Raw genomic sequence first — 12,376 nt, 5'->3', positions numbered from 1 at the left:
TGGAAAGGGGAATAGGCGTGTTGGGAAGGGGAAAAAAGGTTGTGTCCGTGGGGTAGGTGTTAAAGCAACAGTAACATCTGCAGAAGAAAGACCATCTTCCAGCCAAACTAAAATGTCTACTTCTTTTAGCGGACAGTGTGATAAGATCCCTTTCTTACGGCCACGCCAATCGCTACAAATTCCAGATGAGGCACAAAAACAGCAGGTGCTTCAACGGATATCAAGTGATCCTTTAAGTGGGCTCTCCTCCACATCAACTTCAACATCACAAATACTCCAGTCCTCAAAGGTGTCACCCCAATCGCACTTGCTTCCTCACACCTCCCAAATCTCCAGCTGCTCGTCTGAGTATGAGGTAGAACAGATGGTTGAGTCTGCAGAGCTGTTTACTCATACTATAGCCTGGGAATCAGAGGTCGACTCCAGCGCTTCTGTGAATCCAGACGAGGAAATGATCTGCACTGATGCCCAGAATCTTTATGAGTCGGATCCAGGACCAGACGCAGAAGGTTCTGACCATAATGTAGACCCTCATTCCCAAACTGTAACTCCTGTTGGTGGAGACAATGAGCAAGACGATGATAAGACTCAAATACCTGTTTGGAGCGACAACTTTAGTTTTTTGTCAGGGCAGGAACAGGTTGGCTCTGAGGACGACGGGTGTGATAACGCACAGGGTGATGATGATGAGGTTGGAGATCCCACTTACTGTCAACCCACAGTCAGCCAAGAGATGAGGTCAGCAGAGGAAGTGGAGGAAGATGCTAGTGACGACGAGGTCAGGTTGCGCCTTCCTGGACAGAGACGTAGTACTGGAAGCACGTCAACAACTGCATCCTCAAACACAAGTCTGCCTCTCACCACAAGTCGTGGTGGCTCTTCACGTCGCATGGGTGCTAAGCCTTGCATAGCCTGGGCATTTTTTCAGATCGATAAAGATGACCCAACTCGTGTTATCTGTAACATTTGTCAGCAAAAGCTAAGTAGAGGCCAAAAAATACATAGTTTGAGTACTTCATGCATGAACCGGCACATGGACATGAAGCATAAGTTGCAGTGGGAAGCTCAGTGTGCTACAATGCGGCCTAGCCGGCCGGGCCAACCACCGTCTGCCATATCTTGTGCATCCGCGGCCTCTTCATCCTCTGTGACTGGGGGGACAGCAGTCACACCTGTTTTGGGGTGCAGACCTGCCACCTCTTTACCCGCAACAGCCAGCGTGATTGGCAGGTCATCATTTTCTTTGGAGGTGGTAACACCAGCTGGTGTTGAGCGCTGTCCGACATCGATAGCATCACCTTTGGATCAAGGCAACCTAACATGTCCGCCTGCATCTTCCTCACAGACCGGCAGTTTGCCGGGGACACCCTTATCAACCCCGTCTAAGCACAATAGCCAGCCCTCGGTCCCTCAGATGTGGACAAGTAAAAGACCATTTCCTCCTAGCCATGAGAAAGCTAAGAGGTTGAATTTCACCATCTGCAAGCTCTTGGCTACGGAAATGCTGCCTTTCCGCCTGGTGGACACAGAGGATTTTCGAGACCTTATGTCCGTCGCAGTGCCCCAGTACCAGATGCCCAGTCGGCACTACTTCTCAAAGAAAGGTGTGCCTGCGCTCCACCAGCATGTCGCACACAACATCAACGCTTCTTTGAGAAACTCTGTGTGTGACAGGGTGCATTTCACCACAGACACTTGGACGAGTAGGCATGGACAGGGGCGTTACATGTCGCTGACTGGGCACTGGGTAACTATGGTGACAGCAGGACAAGGGGCTGCTGTCCAAGTCTTACCGTCCCCACGAGTTGTGCGTCAATCCTCTTTATGTCAAAGTTCCTCCACTGCTTCTGCCTCCTCAACCTCCTCTCGGTCCTCCACCTGCACCCAAAGCCTGTCTGGTCATGCCACAAGCTTTCTAACTGCGCAGAAGGGATCCTGCACACCTCCTTACTATGCTGGCAGTAGGGCTCAACGTCATCAGGCGGTTTTTACATTGAAATGTCTGGGAAATGTGAGTCACACAGCTGAGGAGTTGTGGTCAGCTCTGGAGAACCAATTTCATGAATGGTTGTCTCCACTGGACCTGAAACCAGGGAAGGCCGTGTGCGACAATGTTGCAAACCTGGGTGCGGCCCTTCGCCGGGGCAATGTCACACACGTGCCTTGTATGGCTCACGTGTTGAACCTGGTTGTCCAGCAATTTTTAGCCCACTATCCCAGACTAGATGGCCTTCTGCAGAGGGCACGGTCGCTGTGTGCTCACTTCCGCCGTTCGCATCCCGCAGCTCAGCGACTTACATCTCTACAGAAGTCGTTGGGCCTGCCACTTCACCGGCTAAAATGCGATGTGCCTACCCGGTGGAATTCAACTCTGCACATGTTGCAGCGACTGTGGCAGCACCGACAAGCCCTGGTGCAATACGTTCTGACGTATAGCCTGGGCCAACGAGATTCAGAGGTGGGGCAAATCACGCTGGAGGAGTGGTCTCAGATCAGGGACCTATGCACCCTTCTGCACAGTTTTGAAATGGCGACGAAGATGTTTAGTGCTGACGATTCCATTATCAGCATGACTATTCCGGTGATTTACATGCTGGAGCACATGTTAAACAGAATTCGGAGTCAGGTGGTGGCACAAGAGGAGGTGGAGGAAGTAGAGGAGGAGGAGTTGTATGCGGAAGGGCTAACATCTGCAAGGTCCAGACGGTCGGCAGCACCAAGGCGGCAGGCATGTGAGGGTGGGGGAGATGGTTTTACCAGGGCGCATGGTAGCAGCCAAACTAGTGAGGAAGGTGCAGGAGCCCAGGAAGAAGTGGAGGACGAACTGATGGAAGACTCATCAGATGAGGGAGACCTTGATCACATTTCTGTTGTGCGAGGTTGGGGGGAGAGGACAGAGGAAGGAAGCATGATTGTTACCTCGCCACCAACACAACAGGGACTTGGTGCTCCTGGATGCGCAACACACATGAGTGCCTTCTTGCTGCAATACCTGCAACATGACCCTCGAATTGTGAGAATTAGAAATAATCCTGACTACTGGGTTGCCACACTGTTAGATCCCCGGTACAAAAGTAAATTTGCAGAAATTATTCCTGCCATAGAAAGGGATGCACGCATGCAGGAGTATCAGCAGAGACTGTTGCAGAATCTTACATGTGCTTTTCCACAAAATACCAGTGGTGCACGTAGTGAATCTCACAGTTCCAACTTGCCAACCGTGGGACCGTCAAGTGTTCAGCACTCAAACCGTGACAGAACCACAGTATCTGCTGGTAACATCAATTTTGCGGAATCATTTCACCACTTTTTTAGCCCATCCTTTGCAAGGCCACAGGAGACAAGAAGTCTGACACATAGTCAACGCCTAGAGACGATGGTACAGGAGTATCTCCAAGTAAACATTGAAGCCACGACTGTGTCACTGGACCCTTGCTCTTTTTGGGCTTCCAATCTGGATAAATGGCCGGAGCTAGTCACTTACGCCTTGGAGATCTTGTCATGCCCCGCAGCCAGCGTTCTGTCTGAACGTGTGTTCAGCGCTGCTGGTGGTGTGCTGACAGATAAGCGCACGCAGCTCTCCACTGATAATGTAGACAGACTCACGTTCATAAAGATGAACAAATCATGTATCCGAAACGACTTTTCTACCCCTGTGTCATCCTGGGGAGAGTAAAAGCTTGATGATTGGTTAAAATCACCCTACCAACCGTTTTAAGCTTTCAAATTACTAATCATGTTTATCTGTATCTTGGCTGGAAAATAATTTGGGCTTTGTAGCAGTGTGCAGCACTGATTCTATTAGGCCATCTATAATAAGCTCCACCAGATTTAAAATTACTAATCATGTTTATCTGTATCTTGACTGGAAAATAATTTGGGCTTTGTAGCAGTGTGCAGCACTGATCCTATTAGGCCATCTATACTAAGCTCCACCAGATTTAAAATTAATAATAATTTTTAGCTGCATCTAGCCCGGAAAATAATTTTGGGGCTCCGAGATGCGCAAGACACATAAGTGCCTTCTTGCTGCACTACCTGCAGCATGACCCTCATATTGTCAGAATTCGAAGTAATCATGACTACTGGGTTGCCACACTCTTAGATCCCCCAAACTTTTCGATCAACCTTTTCATTTTAATAAAGACCAAAAAAATGGTCATTTTTGAAATTATAAGCATTAGCAGGTTGTTAGAAACTGAAATCAAACAGTTTTCAACTCAAAACTTTATTCTAGGTGATGTTACATTTTCACATAGGACCCCTTGTTCGAAAGGAGCTTCTGAACTCTCTCGTCCATTGAATTTGTCAGGTTTTGGATGGTTTCTGCTTCAATTGTTTTGCATGAGGACAGAATACCCTCCCAGAGCTGTTGCTTAGATGTGAACTGCCTCCCGCCATCATAGACACTCCTTTTAATGATGCTCCAAAGGTTCTGAATGGGGTAGAGGTCAGGGGAGCATGGGGGTCACACCATAAGTTTGTCCCCTTTTATGCCCATATCAGCCAGAGATGCAGATGTTTTATGTGCAGCATGAGATGGTGCATTATCATGCAGAAAAATGATCTTGCTGTGAAATACACGGTTCTTCTTCTTGAACCATGGCAGGAAGTGCTGTTTGAGAAAATCCACATACATTATGGAGTTCATCTTTAGCGCCTTCAGGGATCCTAAAGGGGCCGACAATCTCTCTCCCCATGATTCCAGCCCAAAACATTACTCCACCTCCTCCTTGTTGGCGCTGTAGCCGTGTTTACGTGGGGTGTCCATCAACCAGCCATCCTCCACTCCATCCATCTGGACCATCGAGCGCTGCACGGCACTCATCCGTGAACAAAACAGTTTTGAAATCAGTCTTCATGTAATGTTTGGCCCACTGGAGCCGTTTCTGCTTGTGTGAAGTGGATAGAGGAGGTCGACAGGATGGCGTATGCACAGCTGTAAACCTCTGAAGGACCCTGCATCTTGTTGTTCGGGGGACATTGGAGGCACAAGCAGCTTCAAAAACTTGTCTGCTGCTATGACAAGGCTTTTTTGCCGCTGCTCTTTCAACCTGACGTAATTGCCTGTAGGAAAGAGTCCTCAATTTGCCCTTATCAGCACGCACACGTGTGTACTGTGAATCAGCTACATACTTCTTGATTGCCAAGACACTTCATCCTGATCATCGCACAATGTTGATTGTAGTCATGCCTTGACCTAAACACTCCACAATTTGTTGCTTCTCAGCAGCTGACACATCCTTTTTCTTTCCCATTTTGGCAGAAAATGTAGGCTGCTTAATAATGTGAGACAGCCTTCTTAAGTAGTCTTGCCTTTCATTGGACACAGCTGCCAAACTAATTAGCACAGGTGTCTGCAATTGCTTACAGTGATATAAAGAGCCCTGACACACATCACCATCAATGAGTTTAACTGACAAACAAACAAATTCTTCCCTTATCACTCCTAAACACTTTTTGCATAATAATTTGGAACGCAGTGTACATGTGCTTTTCCACAAAACACCAGTGGTTCACGTAGTGAATCTTACAGTTCTAACTTGCCAACCGTGGTCTGTATGGAGTTGTTCAATAAAGGGCCCAAAATTAAGATAACATAGATGGGAGAGGTCTCTATGAATAGGAATTCCTAAGTATTTGATACCCTGTGAGGGCCAGGCAAAGGGAAAGTTGGACTGGATGGAATCCTATATGGATTTGGGGAGGGAGACATCGAGGGCCTCAGACTTCGCTGCATTGATTTTAAAATTTGACCATGTAACAAAGTGATCTATTTCAGCCATAACAGTATGGATGGATATATGTGATTGAGTGATATATACTAGGACATCATCAGCAAATAGAGAGCACTTGTACTCAGTGCCTCCCACCTCAATCCACCTAATATTGGGGTTATGGCGAATTGATGAGAGCAGGTGCTCCGTCACTAGGATGTATAAGAGAGGGGACAGAGGACATCCCTGCCTTGTCCCATTGGTGATTGTGAAAGGTGATGAAAATGTTCTGACGCACCCCCTGGGCCTTGGGACACCCGGAGCCGGACCCTTTTTGATGGATGCTGGTGGTTGTAGTCTTCGTGGCGGCGACCCGGTTCCGTGGCTCAGGGTGGTCAAACCAGTGGCGGAACTATTTATGTGGTTTTCATGTTTAAATGTCCGACTACGCCACCCGTGGATTGCGGTCAGAGTGAACCGCCGCTACAGGGCAGACCGCAGAGGCTGGTGTTGTGGGTGCAGCAGAGCGTAACATAACTCCCCACGGGAGGAGTATAGCCTCAGGGCAGTGTATGCGGAGGATGGGGGTGATGGTGCAGGGCAGCAGCAGTAATGACACGGAGTCAGTGATGCAGTTCAGGGCCTTTACTCACAGTTCTTATTATCCAGACCACGTCTGCAGGTAACGGCTGCCCACGTCGTACTGTGCTCACCAGGTGAGGGGCTCAGACAACTCCCAGATAACTTTGGAGCGCTTCACAGGACCCCCTTTGTGTGTCCTTTGTCTGGCCTTTCTTACCAACACTTCTGTCCGGCTGACTCGGGCCTCCTCTTGGTAAACTTGGCGCCAGTTTCCCTGACCCTATGTGGTGCCTTCCTAGCGGGTGTAGCGAGGTGCTGCGCCACATAAAATGTCAGAGCCTCCGGTTTCTAGCTGAGGGTCGTTTCCTGCCTCCACTAGTTCGGGGACCAGTCTCCCCCTTTGGCCTGACCCCTCCACGCAGGTGGATTCGGGCGTGCGGTGGCGACTCGCCCGTCCGCACCCCTGGGATCCCTTCATTCCTCGTTCCTGGAGCCTTCTCCGCTCCTCTTCCTTCCTTCTCCCTCTTGCAGGCCTGGGCCTCTGTTACTAGGCCCGCCTCCGGAGCAGAGCTCATGCAGAGCCCCTGCTCCCTGCCACTTCTGCTCAGACTTCTCTGCACTGAACTAAGATGGTGCCCACCTTTTATACTCCCTTCTCAATGCACCCAGGAACTGCTTCCTCCCTGCTCCTGCACTACAGGGTTCCCCTTCCTCAGTGTTCCCTCCCCCCACTCCAGCCAGGGACAGGGACTGTCGTGCCCATCTCAGGGGCATATTGGTCGCCCTGCCCCATGGCAATGTGGTGTAATGCATGCAGGTGTCGGGTCCTGATCCACACTCCATCCTTACCTGAGAGTGAGATATCACACCTCTGGGTGAGGTGCAATACGTCTGTAGCAACCGAGCCCTCAGGGTGCTACAGTTCCATTTATCTTCAGCCTAGGTGACGTATTGTGATACAGGGCCGTGATTTTGGCTATAAAAGGGTCCCCTAGACCCCTACCCCAAGCTTTTTAAGAGAATCATATATGGCGTGCCAGGAGACTCTATGGAATGCTTTCTCAGCATCCAACGAGAGTATCTACTTACAAATTTTTAACTGCATCTAGCCCAGGAAATACTTTGTGCCTAGTAGCAGTGTCTGCTAGTCAGCAGATTATCCCGGCTGTTAAGCAAGCTACACCACCTGTAGTTTGGACACTTAATTTTTTCAAAGGAAATGCTTCGGGACCACGGGATACTCAGTGAAGAGCATCAGGAGGCACCCCAAGGTATAGGGGCTGGGACTGGCAGTAGGATGCCTTGCGGTGGACAGCCGAGCTCGATCCTTATAAAAGCTTTTTAACTGCAGCAGCTTTAGTGGACGCTACTGGAGCTGGAATTACGCAGCTGCTGGCATGAGACTTGCCCTCCAATAGATCCTTGTAAATGGATTTAAAGTGTATTCATTCAAATTAGAGAGACAATTTAAATGAAAAAACTTAGAGCTGCCTCCACCACAGGGGGGCTCGGTCGACCCACCAGCGGACAGGCACCAGTATTGGGAGAGGGGGGCTGGCCGTCAGGGTTCACCGCAGCTCTGGCACAAACCCGGCGACACGGAGGTGGCACGGGCAGGAGCGGACTGAACGTGTCGGCTTCTCACTTTTTGGATTTTAGAAGGGCATGACATGCCTATATCTGTGTCTCCCCCTCCTTTTACTCCTCCACCTCTTTTCTTTTCTCATGACTATATGTACTTGTCACTTTTCCATGTGTTAGTTGTGTCTTCTGAGCAGTTTGTCAGCTTTTGGATACCTTTGAAGGTGTTTTCTATGTGTTTCTATGTGTTTTTGTTTGCCTGCCATTGGTTTTAACGGTGTTCGAAGGTGTTCGACGAACAGTTCGACGAACAGTTCGGCGAACACACGGGTGTTCGACAAACCGAACCGAACTTGAACACTACGGGGGTGGCTCAACACTAGTTATAATAAGCACCATGTTTGGAGGGCAAAAGGCATTGCATATCACTCAAAAACAACATACCAACTGTGATGTTCGAAGGTGGCAACATCATGGTGTGGGGCTATTGTTCTGCATACGGCACTGGCAAGCTTCATACATTTGTCCATTCATCCTTCCATTTATTATATGAAGACATTCTTGATAAAAATATGCTGCCATTTACCAGGATGATGAAGATGAAATGAGGGTGGACATTTCAACAAGACAATGGTCCCAAACCCACAGCTAAGGAAACTTTCAATTAGTTTCAGAGAAAGAAAAGAAAGCTGCTAGAATGGCCCAGCCAATCACCTGACCTGAATCCAATCGAAAATGTATGGAAGTAACTAAAGCTCAGTATTAATAGAAGGAGCCCTTGGAATCTTCAGGTTTTGAAGAATGTGTTGGGCCAAAGTCACACCTGAGCAATGCATGCAACTAGTTTCTCCATACAGGAGGTGTCTTGAAGCTGTCATCAAAGGCTTTATAATGAAGTATTAAATAAATTTCAGTAAGCATGTTCAATACTTTTTACCTTTGTCATTATCACACATATCTCAATTTATGGGCATCTATTGTGTGATTTCTTTGCCGATTGGATTAGATGGGTTGTTACCGACATCTGGGGAGAATTTTATGTCAATAGCACCTTTAGAAATATATTTACTTAGAAGATTGGTAACATGTTAAATACTAATTTTATCAGCTGTATAAGCTAAAAGAGTTTCATTTTACATAGGTCAGAAACCCACAGACCCCTACAACTCTTCATAGTTTGGAGATAAGATGCCTTGAGCCTGACTCAGTCTCTTGTGGCTATGGGAATATATTCTCACAATAACTGTTTTATTTACTTAGGACTGCTATTGCTGATAAGAAAAGAGCATCACAATAACGAACAACTTGGTATACACTGTATATCCTTCATACCTAATAATGCCATCTCCTTATACTCCATTTTTTTCATTATTTTTATTTTTCCTAGGTGTGGTTTATTGAAAATAGAAAACTCTGGCTCAGGTTAAAGCGATTCTTTAACTACAAATCAAAGAGCCAGTACAGAAAGTTGCAAAGGAAAATACAAAAAGATCCAGAGTGGCCTCCACAGAACAGAATGGACTATGCCATCCAAAACGTCACTGCACAGGATTGCAGCATTTTAACTTACAGTAACCGCCATTGTAGCATTGCACCAAATGAATCTGAAGAAATGATCCATCTCTCGGCATTCCACGATTCCAAGTACTGCGCTTAGTAAGAGATGAAGTATAGAAATCGGCAGCGGCCACGAAGCAATGTACGGTGCTGCTGAGATTTGCGCTCACTTATACATCGCTTATATCCACTCACTGCAGATTTTAGATGACCCAGTGTACTCGATTTCATTTTGATGGCCTACTCCATCAATATGTCAGTCGTGGGACAACACCTTTAATAATACTTGGAGCCGAGCTAAGCAAAATATCCTCATGTAATCAGCTTTAGTTAGAGGGTCAAAGGCATTTTAACACTGTACTATATTTTTTATGCATAAATTAGTAGCAATCTATATCCAATTTTGCTAAAATGTGAGTTAAATATGATGCTGCTTACTGTTAAAAGAAGGTTATACCCACTTTTAGGCCCCATTCAGATATCAGTTTTTCACATATGTTTTCTATTGGTGGTTTTCACTTATAGATCACAAACCTATTGTAGTCTATGTGGCTTTTCATATGTCTGTTTTTTTTGCTGACTAGCAAAAATCAGAGATATGTCTTTTTTTACCAGCATCATGCATGAAAATCACCCGTACAAGTCTATGGGTCCGTGAAATGTAAATTAACAATGTAAAAGATGAGAGAAGCTTTGTATTTTATGTATTTTATTTTTCCATATGTGACAGTCACTAATGAAGCACTGATTGTAATAACTGACCAAACACTGATGAATCTCGGATAGAAAACACTGATGACACTCGTACCAATTTTTTGCATTTATGAACAAACACAGATGTCTGAATGGAGCCTTAAAGACGTTGTCTGTGATATAACCTCTTAAAAAATATATTTCTTTAAAACGTGACTACATGTAAGCATTGCAGTGGGGCTTATTGTTCATCTATAATCTTTTTTTTCAAATGTAATTGGGCCCAACTATACAGCAACCTCTTTGATATAATTCCCTATGACTGGTACGTGTAATCTCTTTGAGACTCAGGCCTTACACTAGTAATGTATAACTCAGAAGTAAAACCTATGCTTATCCCCCTCTAAACTGTAATACGTGCTCATTCCTGCAAACATAGTGAGAAATTATTAATAAAATAATATATATCCACAGCATAAATATGCTTTGTTTTTATTTTTGCTTTTCAAATGTTCAGAATGTTACATTTTTACATACAGTACATTATGATTACAAAGACGGTAATATATCATAAATTATTCATTGGAAAAAGTACAAATACATATATGTAACATGTACATACATTTATTAGGCACAAGTGATCAAAGTACAAAGGTACACAGTGGTATGTTAACATAAATTCATGCTTACAGAAAGATAAAGAATAGAAAAACTCTGTGTTCTAGTCTATGGTTAAATATTTAATCAGGTCTATCTTGATACTTTTTAATGCCTTGAGTCATTCCAGTGTACTACATCTTATAGCTTCTACTCTGTGAACTGTCCATCATTCCTATGATGTTTATTTTTATTATTTGTTCTTGATCGGGCTTGAACTGGACACATTGTACATATAAAATGTCCCATGTAGACTTAAATGCGATTTTTATTAACTTATAAGATTTAGAATACAGTCACTTCATCGGTCTCATTTACGTATCCATCAACGGCATCGTCATCTTCAAGTCCTAGATTAATTTGTGTACCAGATTCCTTATTCTCCCCTAATACATGAACATTGTACCTGGTCTGGACGTTCTCATCAAATGCAAGGTTCAGCTGTACTTGTGGTTCATTTTATTCCATGTTTATTGATCTGAATGATCTGTTGTCTATTCCATCCTCACTCACAGAATCACTGGAAGCCAAAAACTTATTCTTCTTTTTTCTATAAAAATAGAAAGAAGCAAATGCTATCATTGATGCAGACAATTACATATAGTTACATAGGTTGAAAAAAGACCTAGGTCCATCAAGGTCAACCTTTCTCCACAAATTATACATTTTCTTACTAATTTAATTATACCCCACAATATTATTTGTACTGAGGAAATCATCCAGGCCCTTTTTAAAAGCTGTTATAGTGTCTGCCATCACTACTAGAGATGAGTGGTGTTCGACTTGAACTGTTCGCCAATCTCAAATTCGAGCTGTTTTGGTCGGTGTTCGAGCCGATTGGCGAACACAAACAATTTGAAAAAAATTCGGCTGTTCGAGGTTATGTTCGATAATTGTTCATGCACCAAAATCATAAATGGATTTTTTCTCAGTAATGCTGAAAATTAATACGCAGCTTGAGTGTACAGCGGGGCGGGGGGAGGGGCAGGGGATGGATCTCTGCAGAAATAATGAAGATCTCCATTTTTTTTTCTCTTTCCCGCATTTACAGTGGGGAGGTTCAGTCTGTCAGCCTATCAGCAGCGCACACATGGAGCAAAGTGTTTTTTTCACACAAGCAAGGGCATGTGTCATTGGCAGTGTATGTCATATGTCCTTGCCCTATAAGACCCAGCCATTTTCCCCGTCGCCACCATTTTCTCACTGCTGCAGCTGCGTGTTAGACGGCACCACTGTTGCTGTGTGCACTATACTTTGTTAATTTCAAGCCAATTTTCGCACAAATCTACAGATAGCTTGGGAGTAGGGAATAGTTGTGATTGCAGTCCTTGTAAAGACTAGGTTACATCATTTCCTACGACTTTTATAAGGCAGGTCTGTGCTCTTAAATAGATAGGTTGGGAGTAAAGACTAATTGTAATTGCAGTCCTTTTCAGGGCTAGGTTACATCAGTTCCTATCACTTTTATGTGACAGGTCTGTGCTCTTAAATAGATAGGTTGGGAGTAAAGACTAATTGTAATTGCAGTCCTTTTGAGGGCTAGGTTACATCAGTTCCTATCACTTTTTGCCAGGCAGGTCTGTGCCAGT

General features: G+C 45.2%; 1 protein-coding gene across 5 annotated transcripts in view; it reads left to right on the top strand.

Moving 5' to 3' along the window:
• The window catches only part of LOC141259325 (probable cation-transporting ATPase 13A5), a 1,017,982-nt gene extending 1,007,372 nt beyond the window's left edge, over positions 1–10,610 (top strand). For all 5 annotated transcript variants that reach the window (XM_073675091.1, XM_073675090.1, XM_073675088.1 and 2 more), the window contains one exon: positions 9,268–10,610. In XM_073675091.1, coding sequence (XP_073531192.1) covers positions 9,268–9,537 — 270 coding nt within the window. In that variant the 3' untranslated portion in view covers positions 9,538–10,610. The remainder of the gene's footprint in view (positions 1–9,267) is intronic.
• The last annotated feature ends 1,766 nt before the right edge of the window (positions 10,611–12,376 follow it).

Source organism: Phyllobates terribilis, unplaced genomic scaffold (genome assembly GCF_046119375.1).
Source record: "Phyllobates terribilis strain yellow unplaced genomic scaffold, ASM4611937v1 Scaffold_3__8_contigs__length_932513732, whole genome shotgun sequence".
Taxonomy (NCBI): domain Eukaryota; kingdom Metazoa; phylum Chordata; class Amphibia; order Anura; family Dendrobatidae; genus Phyllobates; species Phyllobates terribilis.
This window is presented reverse-complemented; position numbering and strand designations above follow the sequence as displayed.